At 38.5% G+C, this 21,458-nt stretch overlaps 1 protein-coding gene across 1 annotated transcript in view; it reads right to left on the bottom strand.

The window, feature by feature from the left end:
- Nucleotides 1–21,458, bottom strand: part of ARID1B (AT-rich interaction domain 1B) — a 410,189-nt gene that overhangs the window by 267,923 nt on the left and 120,808 nt on the right. Inside the window, exon 3 of the mRNA XM_043456854.1 lies at nucleotides 20,472–20,621. Coding sequence (XP_043312789.1) covers nucleotides 20,472–20,621 — 150 coding nt within the window. The remainder of the gene's footprint in view (nucleotides 1–20,471; nucleotides 20,622–21,458) is intronic.

The following is a 21,458-nucleotide window of genomic DNA, read 5'->3' as shown; positions in this document are numbered from 1 at the left end:
TCTTCTCCAACACCACAGTTCGAAGCATCAGTTCTTCAGCCCTCAGACTTCTTTATGGTCCAACTCTCACATCCGTACATGACTACTGGAAAAACTATAGCTTTGACTATACAGACCATCGTTGCCAAGGTGATGTGTCTGCTTTTTAATACGCTGTCTAGGTTTGCCGTAGGTTTTCTTCCAAGGAGCAAGTGTCTTTTAATTTCATGGCTGCAGTCATCATGGGCTTTCCAGGCGGCACTAGTTGTTTAAGGAACCTGCCTGCCAACACAGAAGACATAAGAGACATGGGTTTCATCCCCAGGTATGAAAGATTCCCTGAAGGATGGGCACGGCAACCCACTCCAATATTCTTGCCTGGAGAATCCCATGTACTGAAGAACTTGGTGGGTGACAGTTAAGAGGGTCACAAAGAGTCGGACACCACTGAAGTGACTTGGCACACACACGCAGTCACTGTCCGCAGTAATCTTAGAGATGAAGAACTTAAAATCTATTACTGCTTCCACTTTTTCTCCCTCTATTTGCCAGGAGTTATGGGACTCAATGCCATGATTTTAAGTTTTCTGAATGTTGAGTTTTAAGCCAACATTTTCACTCTTCACTTTCTCCCTCATCAAGAGGCCCTTTAGCTTCTCTTCACCTCTGCCATCCGAGTGGTATCATCTGCAAATCTGAGGTTGTTGACATTTCTCCTGGCAATCTTGATCCCACCTTGTGATTGATCCAATCCAGCATTTCCATGATACACTCTGCACAGAAGTTAAATAAGCAGGGTGACAATATACAGCCTTGTAGTACTCCTTTCCCAGTTTTGAACCATCCATTGTTTGATGACCAGTTCTAACAACTGCTTCTTGACCTGCATACAGGTTTCTCAGGAGACAGGTAAGGTGGTCTGGTATTCCCAGCTCTTTAAGAATTTTCTACAGTTTGTTGTGATAAACACAGTCAAAGGCTTTCGAGTAGTCAATGAAGTATAAATAGATATTTTTCTTGAATTCTCTTGCTTTCTCTATGATCCAACAAATGTTGGCAATTTAATCTCTGGTTCCTCTGCCTTTTCTAAATTCAGCTTAAACTTCTGGAAGTTCTTGGTTCGTGTCCTGGTGAAGCTTAGTTTGAAGCATTTTTAGCATTACCGTGCTAGCATGTGAAATGAGCACAATCACACGCTAGTTAGAACATTCTTTGACATTGCCCTTCTTTGGGACTAGAATAAGAACTGACCTTTTCTAGTCCTATAGCCACTGCTGAGTTTTCCAAACTTGCTGATATATTGAGTACAGCACTTTCACAACATCATCTTTTAGGATTTTGAATAACTCAGCTGGAACTCCATCATCTCCACTAGCTTTGTTTGTAGTGTTGCTTCCCAAGGCCCACTTGACTTCACCCTCCAGGATGTCCGGCTCCAGATGAGCGACCACACCATGATGGTAATCTGGGTCTTTAATATAGTCCTTCTGCGTATTCTTACCATCTCTTCTTAATTTCTTTTGCTTCTGTTATGTCCTTACAGTTTCTGTCCTTTATCATGCCCATCTTTGTATAAAATGTTCCCTTGGTACCTCCAATTTTCTTGCAGATATCTCTAGTCTTTCCCATTCTATCTTTTCCTCTATTTCTTTGCATTGTTCATTTAAGTAGGCCTTCTTATCTCTCCTTGCTATTCTCCGCAACTTTGCATTCAGTTGGATATATCTTTCCCTTTCTCCCTTGCAATTACCTAAATTTAAAATATCCTTTGCAAAAAGAAAGCAATGTAAACCTATAAACTATCCACTTTGAGAATGGTGCAATCAACCACCCCCTTGCCTCCTCAGGAATGCCCTAATGGAAATATTATTAACTAGGACAGATGACATTTCAGGCAAGTCTATGACAGATACTGTGTCCAGTCTACGTTTACAATAACCCAGGAGAGAGGCCCTATTAACTATCATCTTGTTTTTCAACATGAGGAAACAAAACCTTAAGCAATTTGCACAGGTAGTGTCTGAGCACACTGCTAGTATCTCAACGTGATGGACTAATATTCCTTTCTCCCCTAACTGCACTCTACAAACAACTGGAAGGTTCAAGTACTATCCTGAGGATTGGATGTAATTAATCTTAACTTTTTAAAGGTATTATCCTAGGCTTCCACTTATTCTCCTACATTACCTTTTCAAAAATTATTAATCTTAAGCATTTTATATGTGGAACATTTCCAAAATATTAAATTATGATATGAAAAGAAATGTTAACATTCCAAACTCCCCACAAATCTGAATACAAAGCCACTCAACATATGACTCATTATCATCAACTAGTTGTTTAAGGTCCACAGGCTGATGGAAAGCAAGGTAAAAGACCCATGTGCCTCCTCAGGTTATGTTTAAGGGTCTTCTGCTGGTTCCTTTCTTTCACCCAAAGACTCCATATTGAGCCCTGGAGGGTGATGATTCTTGAATCTCTACCTCAAGTCCACTGTATTTTTACTGTATTTTGAAGGAGTCCCTTGTGCTCACATCAAGGAACGACTCTCCTAACTGTTGTCCTCAACTCTGACCTCCTTCCTTCAGGTTATCACCTGGTGAAGGGTGTTCCCATCCACAAGGGACTTCTCAGAGCCATCCCACATTCCTTATCTCCTCATGGCTGAAACACCTGTGCCACATGAGCAATCCTAAAAGCACTGTCAGGTCCATCCCCTTCATCCTTCCTCCAGCTGCCAGCCCCTTTCCACCACAGCTTCTTGTTCGCTACACCATGAGAGCCGACTTGCTAAAATGCAAACGGCCACGGTGTGCTCATGCGTGGAGAGGCCTCCTGCAAGACGCCTAGAGAATGAGGCCCACAGGCCTCAGTCTGATAGAGAAAAGCCCGCCAGCCTCCAGCTGCCACCGCAGGGCCGTCTCCGCCTTCTCGGGGGCCCACAGCAAGTGCTCGGCTTCACCCACTGGCTCGCTCAGAGACTCCCAGGGGCCACCTGTCTGCACATCCAACACACTTGGTCCGGGTGGACGCTCTTCCAGCTGTGTCTGCAGAGCATCGCTGTCTTCAAGATCCTGCCAGAAGTTAATTCTTCCATTCCCCCAAACAACTATCTCACACCGACTTCTGATGTACTCTTAAAATACAGCATTATAAATTAATTATCTGTTTGCATATCTCCTGATCTGGACTCTTACTTCCTCTTGGGTTCCCAGCACTGACCACTGACAGGTACTCAAAAGCCTGGTGAATTACTGACTTAATGCCTTCTAAGAGCTTACATTTAGAATTAGACACAGCAATACAAAAATAAATGTATGAGGACAAACATAAAACTGAACAAAACTTGGGCTCATGTCCAAGAATATTTATCATGTTAACAGCTACCCTGCCTGGTAGCAATGTGCTATATAAAACACATTTTGCTATTTGTTACTGGCAGTCTTAAGGCAAAAAGATGACTACAAAAAAATGTAGTAAAAATACTGGAAATTACGAGGGAGGGAGGGAAAAGACTCTCATGAGTATCAGTGGTGCCATCAAAAATGGGAAACATCAAGACATCCTTTACCTCCCAATGAACAAAACAGCAATGAAATATTCTTGCAGGAAATAAAAAAATCTGATAATGAACTCAGTAAGGGGTTTCCAGGTGTCACAGTGGTAAAGAAACTGCTTGCCAATGCAGGAGGTACAAGAGACATGGGTTCGATCCCTGGGTTTGGAAGATCCCTTAAAGAAGGAAATGGCAACCAGTTCTAGCAGTCCTGCTTTGAAAATTCCATGGACAGAGGAGCCTGGTAGGCTTACAGTCCATGGAGTCACAAAGAGCTGGGCACACTGACTCTGAGTGTGCACACAGGTGCTTGATAAAGCCTTGTATTTCGAACTATCGATTTATAGGAAATTAAAAAGGACCAAAAGATACATTAAACCATAACTAATCAATCAGCATATCTCAAACTGTAGGAACTTCCACCAGAAAAAAGACCTAGTTTCTTCAACAAATAAATTGTAACAGTAAAAAGGAAAGGAGAGAGGGAGAAAGAGGAGAAGAGATTAACAGGAAAACAACAGATATGAAAAGGTATTAAAATAAAGATTTTATTTCGATCTTGATTCAAACTACCCCATAATGTAAATAAAACAAAAACATTTAATCTAGTTATGTTCAGTTCAGTCGCTCAGTCGTGTCTGACTCTTTGCAACTTCATGGACCACAGCACACCAGGCCTCCCTGTCCATCACCAACTCCCAGAGCTTGCTCAAACTCATGTCCATTGAGTCGGTGATGCCATCCAACCATCTCATCCTCTGTCATCCCCTTCTCCTCCCGCCTTCAATCTTTCCCAGCATCAGGGTCTTTTTCAATGAGTCAGTTCTTCGAATCCGGTTGCCAAAGTATTGGAGCTTCAGTTACAGCATCAGTCCTTCCAATGAACATTCAGGACTGATTTCCTTTAGGATGGACTGGTTTGACCTCCTTGCAGTCCAAGGGACTCTTCAAGAGTCTTCTCCCAATATCACAGTTCAAAAGCATCAATTCTTCGGCACTCAGCTTTCTTTATGGTCCAACTCTCACATCCATATGTGACTACTGGAAAAGCCATAGATTTGACTATTTATGAAACTACTGGAAATTTGAGTATTGGATAATTGGTATGAAAAAATATTTTTTAAATGTGATAACTGTATTATGTTGGTTTCTTTTTTAAGCCCACTTTTTTTTTTTTTAGATAAAACTATATGTTGAAATATTGACAGATTAACTGATACAATATCTGGGATTTACTTCAAAATAATATTGAGGGCAGGGATTTGGGGGTAAAAGAAGAAAAGGTTTACATACAACAAAACTAGCCATATAATTACTGAAATCTGAGTGACGGGTTAATGGGGCCCATTATACTTTCATCTACTTCTGTTAATTGTTTGAAAATGTCCATTTAAAGGAAAATGGAGATAACGGTATGAAAGACAAATTCAGGAGTCCAGCATTAGGGTGAGACTGTGGTGCTGACTGACACTGGGCTTCACCTGAAAGACTTACAGTCTTTCTGACTATAACTTCTGAATTGGTCCCTTGCCTTCAGCCCTCAGTCTCCAAAATAGCACTGAGCATTTAATCCTTCAGTTTCTTTTTTTTCAAACTTTTTATTATTAAACAATATTGTAATAGTTTCAGTGAACAGGGAAGGGGCTCAGCCATACATATACATGTATCCATTCTCTCCCAAACTTCCCTCCCATCCAAGCTGCCATATAATATTGAGCAGAGTTCCACGTGCTATACAGTAGGTCCTTGCTGGTGATCCATTTTAAATATAGCCGTGTGTACATGTCCATCCCAAACTCCATAACTATCCCTTCCATCCCTTCTACACGTTCGTCCTTCCCCAGGAAAACCACAGTTTGTTCTCTGAGAGTCTGTTTCTGTATTGTAAGTTAAGTTCATTTGAATCATTTCTTTTTAGACTACACAATATAAGTGATGTCATTGGATATTTCTCCTTCTCTGGCAGCCTTCAGTTTCTTAACCCATTTTATCTTTAATATGTTCACTGTACTATTTAATCTTAAGTGTCTTTAAAAAAAAAAATCTCCATAATCTTAACCAAATTAACCTTGCCAGTTTCATCTTCCCCTCCTTACTTCTGACTTAGTGACCCTTTCTGAACCTCACCTACTGGTCAAGCTGCCCTCCTTGCCTAAGTCTGATGCTCTCCACTAACTCTGACCCACCTTCTTAAAGGCCCAGTTTCCAATTTCACTGACTCCAAGATGCCTTTTCCAGCCACAAATCTCGCCAAAGACCATGAACACTTGAGTCAAACCGACCCAAGCTCAAATTTCAATCTGGACTTCTCACTAGCTGTGCAACCTGCAAAAACTCCTGAGTTCCATCTCCTACTCTGGAAACTGAACTGGACCGAGTGAAGCTGAGGGGGCTCAGGGTCGAGGTACGGGGCACAGCTTGTATAGTCTGGGCACACAATACTTCAGGAATAGGAACTGAATGGTTTTTTTTTTTTAACGTACCATGACTGGTTATGTTTTAGGATAATGGTAAGTGACTTTAATTCTAAGTCCATATCAATATTTTCCCCTGCATCTTCCTTTATCCTTGCTCCAAAAATCTTTCATATTAGATTAAAAAAATCATAGGTCTTTTTTCAAAGTTCAAATGGTTTTTCACTGCTACTGATTTCATAGGCTTATAAGACTCTAAGCTTATAGTAAAACCTTATTATCTGTAATATACTATATTTAATATACTATATTTACTGATGAGTCCAAAGGCTAGATTCAGAATATCATTTATTTTCTATTAATTTAAAGAATAATTATTTCATTTTAAAAACTTTTTGAAAAGGAACAGGGTTGTCCAAACTGCTTTACAATATTTTCTTTCTGATGAGTCTCATTCAGTTCAGGTCAGGTCAGTCGCTCAGTCGTGTCTGACTCTTTGCGACCCCATGGACTGCAACACGCCAGCCCTCCCTGTCCAACACCAATTCCTGGAGTTTACTCAAACTCATGTCCATCACGGTAGTGATGCCATCCAACCATCTCATCCTCTGTTGTCCCCTTCTCCTCCTACCTTCAATCTTTCCCAGCATCAGGATCTTTTCAAATGAGTCAGTTCTTCGCATCAGGTAGTCAAAGTACTGGAGTTTCAGCTTCGGCATCAGTCCTTCCAGTGAATATTCAGGACTGATTTCCCTTAGGACTGACTGGTTTGATCTCCTTGCAGTTCAAGGGACTCTCAAGAGTCTCCTCCAACACCACGGTTCAAACAAAAGCATCAATTCTTCAGCACTCAGCTTTCTTTATAGTCCAACTCTCACATCCATACATGACTACTGGAAAAAGCATAGCCTTGACGAGACAGACCTTTGTTGGCAAAGTAATATGTCTGCTTTTTAACATGCTGGAATCATGCTAAATCAAACATGCTGTCTAGGTTGGTCATAACTTTCCTCCCAAGGAGTAAGCATCTTATAATTTCATGGCTGCAGTCACCATCTGCAGTGATTTTGAAGACCAAGAAAATAAAGTCTGTCACTGTTTCCACTGTTTCTCCATCTATTTGCCATGAAGTGATGGGACCAGATGCCATGATCTTAGTTTTCTGAAAGTTGAGTTTTAACCCAACTTTTTTACTCTCTTCTTTCACTTTCATCAAGAGGTTCTTTAGTTCTTCTTCACTTTCTGCCCTAAGAGTGGTGTCATCCGCATATGTGAGGTTATTGATATTTCTCCCGGAAATCTTGATTCCAGCTTGTGCTTCCTCCAGCCCAGCGCTTTGCATGATGTACTCGGCACAGAAGTTAAATAAGCAGGGTGACAATGTACAGCCTTGTACTCCTTTCCCTATTTGGAACCAGGCCATTGTTCCATGTCCAGTTCTAACTGTTGATTCATGACCTGCATACAGATTTGTCAAGAGGCAGGTTCAGGTGGTCTGGTATTCCCATGTCTTTAAGAATTTTTCAGTTTGTGGTGATCCACACCGTCAAAGACTTTGGCATATTCAATAAAGCAGAAATAGACGTTTTTCTGGAACTCTCTTGCTTTTTCAATGATCCAGTGGATGTTGGCAATTTGATCTCTGATTCCTCTGCCTTTTCTAAATCCAGCTTGAACACCTGGAAGTTCACAGTTCACATAATGTTGAAGCATGGCTTGGGGAATTTTGAGCATTACTTTACTAGTATTGTGAGATGAGTGCAATTGTGCGGTAATTTGAGCATTCTTTGGCAATGCCTTTCTTTGGGATTGGAAAGAAAATTGACCTTTTCTAGTCCTATGGTCATTGCCGAGTTTTCCAAATTTGCTGACATACTGAGTGCAGCACTTTCACAGCATCATCTTTTAGGATTTGAAATAGCTCAACTGGAATTCCATCACCTCCACTAGCTTTGTTTATAGTGATGTTCCCTAAGGCCCACGTGACTTCACATTGCAGGATGTCTAGCTCTAGGTGAGTGATCACCCCATGGTGATTATCTGGGTCATGAAGATCTTTTTTGTATAGTTCTTCTGTGTATTGTTGCTACCTCTTCTTAATATCTTCTGCTTTTGTTAGGTCCATACCATTTCTGTCCTTTATTGTCCTATATTCTTTGCATGAAATGTTCCCTTGGTATTTCTAACTTTCTTGAAGAGATCTCTAGTCTTTCCCATTCTATTGTTTTCCTCTATTTCTTTGCACTGATCACTTTCTTATCTCTTCTTGCTATTCTTTGGAAATCCGCATTCAAATGGGTTGTATGTTTCCTTTTCTCCTTTGCTTTTCGCTTCTCTTCTTTTCTCAGCTATTTGTAAGGCCTCCTCAGACAACCATTTTGCTTTTTTGCATTTCTTTTTCTTGGGGATGGTCTTGATCTCTGTCTCCTGTACAATGTCACAAATCTCTGTCCATAGTTCTTCAGGCACTCTGTCTATCAGATGGAATCCCCCGAATTTATTTCTCACTTCCACCATATAATTGTAAGGGATTTGATTGATAGATAATCCATCCTCACTACAATTGTGCCCTGCCATCAACAAGAACCTTACTACAACACAGGACCTACCAGTGCTCCTGAGGCGGCAGCTGCCCCTACACATGCAGTGAACAGGACCCTGAGAGGACGAGATTAGAGAGAGGCCCGCCAGTGGGAGCAGCTGCCTCCCCTACGCTCATCAAGTTAGGACCCTGGAGGCCACTACTCTGGCATTCAAGACTTAAGAAAATCCTTTCTTGTATTCTATTTTTTGCAAGAACTTCTTCCTAAACTAACAAGAAGTCAAAAGGAAAAAAGGAAGCCATATGGTTGCCTAAATTTCACTTCTCCTAAAATACTGAAGAGAAACATGAAGATACTCAAGAGCTAAGGACTAAAGTAACTAAAATTTTTAATAGATCAATTTACTTTATTAAACACACAAAGCAAATGAGCCACAGTAAATATTTGGGTGTGCTTTTTATAGAGAATAACAGTATATGTAATAATAATACACACAGCAAAAAAGAAAAGCCAGCTTTATAACTTACCTCTTGAAGAATCCCCTTATCCATAAAACCAAGATATAGGAACTGTCTCCAAAAGTCACACTAATGATTAAAGGAGAGACTAAGCATAAGCACTGTGCTTGTCACATTTAAATGTTCAACAAATGTCAGCTATTGTTGTCTCCATTATCTAAAACCACATTTAAGAATAAGAATAAAAATTTTCACTGAACCCACTGGGATTTATCTGGTGGTGACCATGGGCCGCTGACAGCAGCAGCTAGTGATTATGTAACGTTTACTATTCACCAGGCACTCTTCAGAGTGCTTTACTCACTGAGTAAACGCTTATGGTCTTGACATCAACTCCACAAAGTACTTTTCTCAGATGAAGAAACTGAGGCACAGAGGTTGAGTAACTCACCCAAGGTCCAAACTATAGAGTCAGAAACTCTTGAGTATGAGTTCAACAATCTGTGTTTTAACAAGCCTTCTGGGAGATTCTAATGTTCACTAAAATCTGAAAAACCCTGGGTTAACAAATGCAAAAGCCCGTATCAGTGATTTTAAAGGCTTGAATACCAGCCTATCTCTGGAACGAAATGTATTTCTACTGTAAACAGCAATAACGATGGCAGTAAACCCTTCAGATTAAAATAGAATCAGGAGCAAAACCAAGCCCCACCACATTCAGGCATCACTTGCTATATGACCTGAGGGGTATTATTAACATGATATATGAGGTAATATCCATCCACCATGGTAGAGTAAAAGACACTGGAAAGCACTGGTAGAGCTTCTGCTCTCCAATGGGTCTCAAAGTTGGGAATGCATCAGAATTGCCTGTCAGAGTTAAATGCAGACTCCCAGGTTCCCTCCTCATCACCCTCCACACCCCAGAACCATTTTGGTGTAAAGAACTTACTTGAGGCTAGGGCCATACCACCCTGAACACACCTGACAGTGTCTGATCTCGGAAGCTAAGCAGGGGCGGACCCAGTTAGTACTTGGATGGGAGAACTTACTTGAGCAGACACTCCAGGTGATTCTGATGCAGACAATCCCTCAATTTTTTTTTTACTTTTTAGAAAACCACAGCTGTATACTTATCCAACGGATCCCCTTTACTTCAACCTCCATCCTTTCTTCACCTCCCCAAGGCTAATGCAAAGAGACATGAATACATTCCTCTCCCCTAAAGTCCAGCACTCTTGAGAAAAATCAGTCAGTGATCCGAACCTGGTTCTGCTATCCTTACAGAAAAAAGGTGGTCATTGCCCACGCTAGCAATACAATTCTGAAAGTAATCTGATGTTTCAAACATCTACAGATAATCATCTTCCAGAAAACAAATACGTGAAGCTTGTTACTCTAAGAATTTTTAAAATCAAAGATATTAATGAAGGAACAATTTTAATGCTATACATGTAAGTTATGTTTTACTTTATTTTCTGTACTTCAATAAATTGAAATGAGCATTAAAAGACAAATGAAGACAGCTGAGAGCAGCAAAAAGCAATCCAGGAAAAACAAAAATCCTTCCCTCTCTCTAGTGTCGGAATTTAAATATCAAGGGAAAAGAACTGTATGGATAAACATAATGAGCCTCAATGATGCTTTTAACTGCACGACCTAATCCTCAACTGTATCCCTCAGTACCAGTGGGGGAAAGCGGGGGTGGGGGTGGGGGTGAGGTCCTCAGAAGAAGTTGAAGGGGCACCTAGAAACTCACATCAGGTGTGAGAGTTGGCTCCACGCAGAGACCCCACCTACCAAGGAGAGGCTTCCTCCTCCCTGCGCTGGCCAAGTCTGGGCAACCAGGATAAAGAGTTAGAGAACAAGTCTGGTGCACCTAAGGTCAGGGCATCTAGTCCAACCCCACAGCGCCATTTCTACTGGGGATGGAGACAGAGACAGGGGAAGAGGGAGGGAGAAAAAAGTGAGGGGAAGAACCTAGAAAGTTCACCCCCTATTACAGCTACATGAGAAACAGGGAATGGTGTGGAGCTTAAATGATTTTGAGACCAAATCCTGCTCTTGGGATTGATATTTTTCTTCAGCTTTTAATAAAACATATCTTAAACAATGTAAGATTTTCCTCTTTTATCATCACAGAAGACACTCACAGACAGCGGATCTGATCCTCTGTCCATTTCTAGGCAAGCCTGATATTCTGATGAGCAGGTGCTGGACAGCATGGAGCAGAGCCTAAACCAGAACCAGGCTGCACACAGGCTCCAGGTCTGCCTGTGGCTTTCAGGTTGCTCTTTTCAGGAGGAAGCCTCCAATCACCTTTCTAAAAGTAAATTAAGTACTGAAAATATTGCTATTACCATATTAATTCCTCACTGGCTTTATTTTCCTTTAATTTTGGTATTTGAAAGGAAAAAAAACTTTTTTCTTAAATATTTTAAACATGACCACGAATAGCATTATCAAATTATAATCCAACACAGAGTCGCAGTTACAATCCAAAGCATTAAAAAAAATAACAACTATTCAAAGTTTTCCATCAAAGAGCCAAAAATGCTTTATTACTGGAAGTAATCTATATTAAATGCAAAAATTTTTCTCTTCCTTTTCTCCACTTCTAATAAAATAAAAGCAAAGACCCAGGTAGGCATAGCTGCATAGGCTAACCCTGATTTTTATAGCAAAATATTCATATCAAATTCTAATAATATCAAAATGCTTTTCTTCATTCTCCAGTAGTTTTTTTCTATTTGCTTATTTAAGAAGCTTTCAGGAATAATAAGAACCAAACCAAAACACAAACATACATACACATGGAACTGACCATTCAACATGAATCGAAACTTCGACGGCAGCAAATTATATCTACAGTATATTCAAAATCAGTGCTGAATTTTTAATATACTGCCCTGTCTCCCAAGGGAGGAAAAAGTAGGGTAGACAGGAAAAGTCATGTTCTCATCCCCCTTTTCCTAAGCTCTGACCACCCCAGCCAAGAGAGAGCCAAGCGGGCTGCTGCTTCCAGCAAGCTGAGCCCTCAGAGTGGCTCCAACCCGAGCGAGGCAGCAGCTACGCGGTCGGTCACCCAGGCCAACCAGCAGGGGTCAAGTCCAGGAGCGGGAGTGCTCAGACCTGAAAGTAACTTAAGCGTTTTCTCCTCAGACACTCACAAGCTCTTCAAACATAAAAGGAAATATTCAGCCCTGGTTCAAAGCCTGACAACTAACTACAAGCAAGGTCAGCAAGAGGGAGAGTCAGATGCAAAGGAAACGCCAGGCTTCACTAGCAATCTCCTTTAAAGCAGAGTGTCTTCATCAATCAACATTCCTAAAGTTTTTATTATCAAGTTAATTAAAACTCCTGTGTTAATATCTAAATGCTAGGCAATTAATGGCAGCAAACTAAATGTCCTCATCTTTGCTCTGACAACAAAATCTTATAAAGCAAATGATACAAGCACTTCTGTAACTTAATACAGGCCTTCTATACTTTTCTCCAAAAGCTGCAGAACAGTAGTGGCTTATAAATGAACAATCTGTTTTATAAATAATAACCAAAGATTAGAACAAGTAATAAGCAATAATAATAAAGAAATGTTTATGCCACCATGGAGCAATGTCAATATGCTAATTAACGTCTGAGCTCCATCAGAGACTTCAATGACAAATTATTAATTCTGAAGTATGTTACCCTCATGTCCAATACTATCACCTTTTTCCAAAACGATGCCCATTTGCCAAACACTTTGTTTACTGCATCACCTTTTGAAAAATTCTGTCCACAAAAATGTCCAAAGTGGTATTTTATAAAATATAAACACTTGTTTCTACCTATACACATACAGACTTCAGACTTCCACTTAACTATTTATTGAGCGATCCACTATTACAAGAGAATTGCTGAGCTAGAACTATTTTGTTTTAAAAACTTATTGAACAGTAACTTTTTATTTCATTCTTAATCACTGAGAAAAAAAATGAAAGGCACCAGTTCCAAGCATAATTAATGTTCCTTCTAAATGACCTTGATACTGAAACCAATCTCAGAGTCTTGTTCAGTATCACTTCAGGGTCGGGCATTATCTCTGTTCTCACTAACAAAGAATTAGTCCTACCCTAAAATCATTTCTTCTCTCACCAGCAAACTCTTACTCATTCTTCCAGACCTCCTCTGAGAAACGCAGTATTATGTCATACCTTGAAATCACACCTCTCCCACTGTGCTGTCATCTGCCTGTGTTGACCTTTCATTCAACTGGGAGTTCATTCCTTCACTTCAAACACAATGTCTTATTAATCACTGGATTCCCAGCATATGGAACAGTCCCAAGCAAAAAGGGATTCAATATATAGTTTATGTTTTCCTTTTTCTGTCTTCTGCAACTTTTCCAATAAGCCTGAGGTTTAAAAAAATATTAAAAAGATAAAAGCTGTACCTTGAGAAGTACACATTCATAGTACCCAGTATTTCTCTCAAGAATCTAAGATAATTCTATCAGTTGGGAAAAACTATACCTAAAAAGGTAAAGTTTGAAATTATCTCACTGCTTTAACCTATTTTTTTTTTTTTAAAGATCCTGACACATCCTCTTTAAGTAAACTGAAACTTAATCTGAATGGAGTTACCTCCTACAAACCTTCTCTAAGGAAAGAAAGATTTTTTTCTAGCTATGGAAACAACAGTGTAGTTTAAAGCAATGAAAACACTGTTCTGCAAGACTGCCAACTGTCACGGTCCTGGAGGCTGAGCCGAGTCAGCACAAGACCACTGTCAGAGGAAAGGGTACTGACAGACAGTCTAGTTTCCATACCAGGTGACTCCCTTCACATTACAGATCCTGCAACAAGGCCTTCAACACCTAGCAGCTGCTTCCATTAAGAGCAGTGGGTAGCAGGTCTGGGAGAAACTTGTGACACAATGAAAACATGACCTCTTCTTCAGCATCTCACAAGAGTAAATCTAAAGTAGACTTGAGTTAGAGGTAGAAGGGAAAAGATGATGAGTCTATAGGTAGAAGGAGGAGACAGGAAGGTAATGAAAGTTTGCCAGGAGGGGACGGAGAACCAGGAAACAAACCTACACATAAACTTTGTAGTTGTTGTTTAGTCCAACTTGTGTCCAGCTGTTTGCAACCCCATGAACCTGGAGCCTGCCTGGCTCCTCTGTTTTGGGATTTTATTACGAACCCAAAATGATAAAATGGAAACTTTAAAACAACAACAAAAAAAGTTAAAATCTATGGCACCATAATTTTCTCTACTATACCAAATTATTAAATCTTGGGTAAAGCAGTTTGAGGAAGTAAGCTAGGATACAAAAATGCTTCCAAATGCACGAAACTTCTTCAAATAGCCATTCTTTTTTTAATGACTCAAAAATAAACGCCATTTGAAAGAAGGAAATATCATCACGTTGGGTAAATAAAATGTTTGATGGAGAATGGAGAGTGCATTTATTAGTTAATCTCTTGGTCAACAACAGGAAGAATAAACCAGGCCTATTCTTATTGATTTTTACTGTGGTGTGTATTTTATTTGCAAACTTAGAGGCCTCCACACTTTGGGGTAACATTTTTTCTGTTCAACATCTCTGCTGAGCATGTTATTTTAAATGTTCAATATTTTAATTTTACATAATCACCACTGTATGGTAATAAATCCCATCAATTGAAACTCTGTTCACAATTTTGAGTTGTTTGTGCAATATAACTGTATCACTGTCACTTGTATCTGTGAAGTTCATGGTTATTACATAAATGCAAGCTTCTCACTATTTAACAAGTCTTCTAATGTAGACACATCTGAGCATTTACTTAGGAAAAACAGTATTTTATTATAAATTTTCTGTCCTTTCTATTACATGAATGGCATTATACTGATGTCTACTGAAATTTTGTATATAGGAAACTAATATTATGCATAAATTTTATTTCAGAAAAAAATGAGGGAGCCCAAGTTATCTGTAGTGATAAGATTTCAAGGGGGGCAGTTAGATGTCACAAGGATAAGGAAATGCAATGAAATTTAAGGGTATAAGGTAAGAATGGTATGTCTCATGATGTGTAAGAGAGGCTGATTCAACAGATTATTGAACCACATCTCTCTTTCATTTCCAAAGTCCCAGCATTCATTTAGATCTAAAACAACACAAGAAGCTATTTGTCTAAGCCTAGAACCCAACTCCATTCTGCATATAAGAACAAAGTATTGTTAAAACAACTTTACACTGAATTTTCCAGGAATAAAACTACCCTCATGTACATCGAGGGAAGATTATATTTTATTTCAGTTGGACTTTGACCAAGAGCTGCTCTCTGTCTTAGAAGACGATATCTCCATTGACAACCCTAGCTTGACATCTAGGAGGCTGATACCACACTCCTCTATCACGGTGTAGCTGTCAGGCTCACACTGATACCACGTATACATGCAAACGTTAAGTTCACAAGCCTTCAGTGTAGTCACACACAAGCATCTAGTTAAATAAATAATATTTTATTATATACTATGTATTTATTTAGTTAAATATATATTATTTTATTACATATTACTTTCACTTTTCCATACACAGTTGGTGCATTTTTCTGCCTTGTTTAAAATTTTGTGTAACACAGTAACAGTATCTATGAATTTTTTGTAGGCAATGTATTCTTTATTTTTTATAACATTTATATTTTTTATAACATATTCTTTATATTTCAAAAGAAAAAGGAGGCAGTAGGAAAGTTTCATTTTGGTGAAGGACAGGGAAGCCTGGCGTGCTGCAGTCCAAGGGGTCACAAAGAGTCGGACACAACTGAGCAACATCATCAAATAAATATGTTCTAAATTACTTATTAAATTGCATATTTATATAGTTTTAAATTGTATAAAAGACATCAAATAAACAACTAGAAAACAGAAAAGAGCACCAGTTCTAGTAGTGTGGCAGACTGGATACTGTAAATGTCTGTAATTGAAATACTGAAAATACTGGGAAACATGCCTTTTTAAATGGATCACAAACCGGGAATGAATGTGAGTGAAACCAAGAACACATAAAGTAAACCAAGAACATGAAAAGTAAGGGAGCAAAAGAAGCTGAATTCTGTTACAGATTTTAACTTTCCATCTGATGACTATACAGGGAACAGAAGAAAGGAGGAATCTTGGGCCACCAAGAAGGAGCAAAATATGGGACGATACCTCTCAAATAAACACGGGACTAAAAAGGGCTATATCCATCATGTAAGAGCATTCACTAAAGAGAAAAGAAAAATACCTGTCTTGAACTTGATACTGAGAGGTAGGGAGAATTTTTAAATGACTCCTTTGAGAATTAGCAACCACAGGCTAACCATGACCAGGGTTTCTGGTCAAAATTAACACTTAATGGTGCACTCTATAAAACCTCAAGAAGAGAATTCCATTTAAAATGGTCCCAGAGGCCATACCACCTGAACCCGCCAATCAATCTTAACACCATTTGTTGTAGGACAACAAAATATTAGGATGTTTATCTCCTGATGTAATACTCTCAGAGCATCACCTATGAAGTATTCAAACCATATCGGTCAGTACCGATGTGTAACATGCCACCCCAAACTTAGTGGCCTAAAGACAGCAGCATGTATTAGTCTCACAGATTCTGTGGGTGAGTAATCTGGACAGAGTCCATAACGGAAGGTCTATTTTCATCATAATGGCTCTACCCCTCAGCTGGAAGACAGCTGATGGTCACCAGACAGCCTGGGGCTGGAACCACTGGAGGCTCTTTCTCTCAAAGGGAGGGTCATGGACCCCTCCACTAAACAGAAGCAGGACCTAAATGCTGAGGACATGATTTACAATAATCACAAATAAAAATGTTTAACTTCAAGCCTGTGGATCTAACTTGCAATCTACAGGAAATAGAAGGGCAGGATGAACAAATTAAGCCACATCAAGGGAAAACATCCAGACAAAGCCATTTCATAGGAAAACCGACTCAAGGATGAATGGGAGTAGGGTAAGACAGAACTGATCCAGATAAAACGATGTAAGGATCAAATCAATGTATTAACAGTTGTTTGAATCTGGCTTGAAATGAATGAACTTTAAAGGCATTCTGATGACAATTTGGGGATATCTGAATATGGCTAGGCTAGTACATGCAGGAACTTATGCTGGCATGTGAGTGTTCATTCTATCATTCTATCAGTCTACTAAGATCTCTTTATATAATAAAACTTCAGAAAATAAAATACAATATATGATTCCTAATGACTAATGTCCACAAGCAACTGGTAAAAGCATACACCAATCCTTCTGAGGGAATAAAACAGGAACTCAGGTCTCAATAAAACAGTCTTTAAAAAATGAACGAAGGGAAGTAAGAAGACTCTTAGAACTAAAAGAGAATAAAAATAACGCATATCAAAATTTGAGAGACTTAACCAAAGGAATACTTAAGAGGAAAATTTTTAGTCTTCTGTTTGGCTTCATCAGACAAAAAGTGAGACAGAGTCAAAGTAAAGCACAGAATTTAACTAAACTCATAAAAAAGAGACTATGTAAAAATCCAGAAAATTCTTAAAATCATGCTACTGGGACATGTGTAGATACTCTCATACATCAATGGGTGGAGTACAAATTGGTACAACCCTTGAGAGGAACAATCCAGCAAAATTACAACCGCATGTACCCACTGACACAGCCAGGAATTTATCTGACAGATACACTTGAACATTTACAAACTGACACAAACACATAGCATCATGCAGAGTTGTCTGAACTGAAAGTAACTAAAAATAACCTAAATGCCCACTGAAAGAGAACCGGTTAAATATATTATGAAATGTCCATAAAATGGAATGAAGCTATAAAAAGGAATGAAGGATGACTTTATTGCTCCTTTGTAAAGATCATAGAAAATATATTTAAGTGGGTGGGGAAGGGGAGTGATAAAGAACAGAAGAATGTTTATAGTATATTATGGTGTACCAACATTTGTGTGAAAATAGAGCTAACAATTAAAATATGGTATTTTGCTTCTTGGTAAGAAACTAAAGAAACATAATAAAGTGGTTATCTAGCAAAGGCTGAGCTTGCTGGTGAGCTAGGCAAGAGGAACTGTGGTGGGAGACTCAGATCTGTATCATTTCCTTGTACTTTTTAATTTTTTACACATGGGAATGTACTGATTATTCAAAACATTACACATTATAAAATGTTAAAGAAACAAAGGTAGGTATCTTAATGGAACTCTAAAATTAACTTTTGCATCATTCACATTAACAAAAGACACAAAGTAATACTTTCTGATGATCTCCTAGTTCAAAACTCAGCAGACTACCATGCAGTGTCTAGAAAGAAAAGGAGAGTCTACAGGAAGGAATGCTCTGTCTGCCATGAAACACCAGCTTCTTAAATCAAAACAGTTGAGTTTCTTCGTTTTTTAAATGTGAACTCAGTATTAAAAATTCTTACTAAAAGTTAGATTGATTTTGAAGATATTCTAGTGGTTATTTTTACTTTGTTTTGGGATGGATTTGGGGGGGGGGGGTTGTTATTCTAGTTTTGGAGGTACTAACTATATGGAAAATGCTAGATGTCATTTCCGAGATAAACTTCCCCAATCTATATAAATATCTAACTCCCTAAAAGTCAAAACTGTTCCTGTATAACCAGACCCTCTGATTAGGATCCCTAAATATCTCTGATTTCCACTTCTTTGTCCCAAAAGAGTCTATAGAAACTTGATAAATATTTAGACATTTTATAGTGAAAACAAGAAAAAAATTCCAATATACTTTGGGAAATAATTGACTTTCTTCAGAATATACAAAAAAAAAAAAGACAGTATTTACATCGAGTCATTTTTATACAGTACTTCCTGACATATAGTTTATTGTATTCAAGTCAATAAAACAATGGTAGTATCGCTTAAAGCATAAAATAGACCTAAACTAAGCACATTTGAATAGTACTCATTAAAGTAAGATTTTACCTGCAGTATGCTTTAAACATTTAAATATAAAGGATATTACATAACTAACTGCCATGTGTAAGAGGTCATCAGTGATGCTTCATGAAGGAAATAAATTTTGAATTTGGTCTTGAAGGAAATGACAGGCACTCAGAATCCTTAACCAAATTGGTTTTACAATCAGATTCATTTTAGCACACTGAAGTAAAATGAGTAACGCAATATCTCTGTTGAGTCCTTCTTAAACTTTGATAACATGACAAAACATTTTGTCTACAGAGAAGTTCACTAAGGCTCTGAAATTCCATGAAAAACTCTTTAACTTTATATATTATAAACCCAGATACCAGTCTATCACTTAAAAAGAAATGGTATTGTAAGGCTATTTAATTTTCCTGATTTTAATTAAAGAACAGACTAAATAACTTTGAAATAATGTACATTTCTACATCTATAAATTGCTTTAAATTTTGCAAGCACATATGCAAAACACAAGATTCTATAGCTTCTTCAATCTCAGCTGTTACACTGTTTTGTTTAAAGCTATAAACTCTTTCTGGAACTCTTAAATCACATGGAAAAAGCCTACAGGGAATCCAATAAAACACTTGAGAAATTGGCTGAATTTGTTAAAATTAAGCCTCATGTACTATACATTTTGCCTAGCATCAGCAGCCACGCCAAGCTGTCCAGGGATCGTTCTGAAGGCTGAACAGTCAACGTCGCCGTCTTCCCCTATCTTTACCACTCCCACCCACAAAAAAAAAAAAAAGAAGAGAGGAAAATACAAAATGCAAAGTTACAATTTGATGCTTATGACTGAAAGTGCTATGAAAGTTCTATTTGAATCCAGAGTACAGGTCCTGAGTTCATGATGCCTTTTAGTATCTTCGGTGACAATCTCTAAAACAAGATGAAACTGAATCACTGTACCCAAAGCATATGTACTTTTTTTCAACACATCATGTAAGCTGAAATATGTAGCCCAATAACCTCAAAGAGTATTTAATGAGGCTAATTTAAACTAGAAACTGTTTAACATACTCAAAAGTACACGATTCCCTTTAGTATTTTAATATATTGTAATTGAAGTGACTATCTGTTTATAAGCTAGTTTAGGAAGAATAATACTGCCAAAGGCAACAATGTTTTGATACAACAGCACTTACCATTAAAACAAATCAAAAGAAAGCTCAAGATAAAAACACCATGTATGTGCCAACTAACAAGATTAAATGATCAATAAAACCATTTTCGTGAATAAGCCTCAACAAAGTGACAGAGCACTTTCTTGAAAGATTCGGAATACACAAGACAAAGAACATGAAATGACTGACATTTTCTGCTGTCACTAACCGGTAATGTAAGAAGCTATTAAGCTAGTCATTCTTCCCACCCTTCAGTCTCAACCATCCACCCATAAACAAACAGTTTAGGATATAGTTCTGCATTTTCTCAAAACTTCATTTTTTCCCACTGAGAACAGAAATTCTCTAAATGGGACAGGAAGATGTCTCAGAACCCAGGGTGGCCTCTGAACACAGGACAGAGGCCTGGGGACCAGGAATGCACTCACCTGCTGCGGCTGGTACCTCTGCTGGGACTGGGAGGGCAGATAGGGCGCCTGCGGGGGAAGGTGCGGAGGCTGTGGCTGCTGGTTGTAGTAAGGCTGCTGGCCCTGCTGGCAGTAACCACTCACACCCTGCTGTCCGTACTGAGGTGGCATCTGTCAAGAGTCAAGATGGGCAAATAAGAGAAAGTCTAAACATGCAATTCAATAAAATCAAATATGGTTTCGATTCAGCAACGTGAAGTGGGTTCTTTGCTAAGCAACTGAATTCAATATTTTTAACATTCTTGCCATTAGATAAATTGGCCTACTGCCTTCTCCTCACATACTATCAATGAAGACAAAAGATAATTTAACTGTGCTTTAAAAAATACTTTATCAGATATCAAATACTGATAATTTCACAAAAATCCAGAGGGGGTAAAAAGCTCCAAATACTGACATTAAAATTGCTTCTGCCAAGAAAGTCAGAGAAAGATTATACTACTTAATCCATTCTCATGCAATACTCAAATGAAAATGAACTCCAGTTCAAGATCCCTTACTAATATTTTGTAGGATGCTTGTGATTTGGGTACATGTTTGTTTCAACTAAGGTCAGAATGCTTCAATTACATTTTAGCAAATTACCAGTTACATTAGCAATTCCATTTACTATTTTTGCTAAAAAAAAAAAAAAAAAGCAACACTGCTTTACAATAAAATGAGACCCATTTAGAAAACAATACTATGTATATCAAACAACGTAAGTATCAATATGAGCAAGATATTCATAGTTATACAAGAATAGTATTTTCCTAGTTGATACACAGTCGATGATGTAAAGAGAAGTGTCAAAGTGTTAGTCACTCAGTTGTATCCGACTCTGTGACCCCATGGACTACAGACCTCCAGGCTCCTCTGTCCATGGAGTTTTCCAGGGAAGAATAATTGGAATGGGTTGCAATTCCATTCTCTAGGGGATCCTCCCTACCCAGGAATGGAACGATTCTT

Source organism: Cervus canadensis, chromosome 33, assembly GCF_019320065.1.
Source record: "Cervus canadensis isolate Bull #8, Minnesota chromosome 33, ASM1932006v1, whole genome shotgun sequence".
NCBI classification, from domain to species: Eukaryota; Metazoa; Chordata; class Mammalia; order Artiodactyla; family Cervidae; genus Cervus; species Cervus canadensis.
This window is presented reverse-complemented; position numbering and strand designations above follow the sequence as displayed.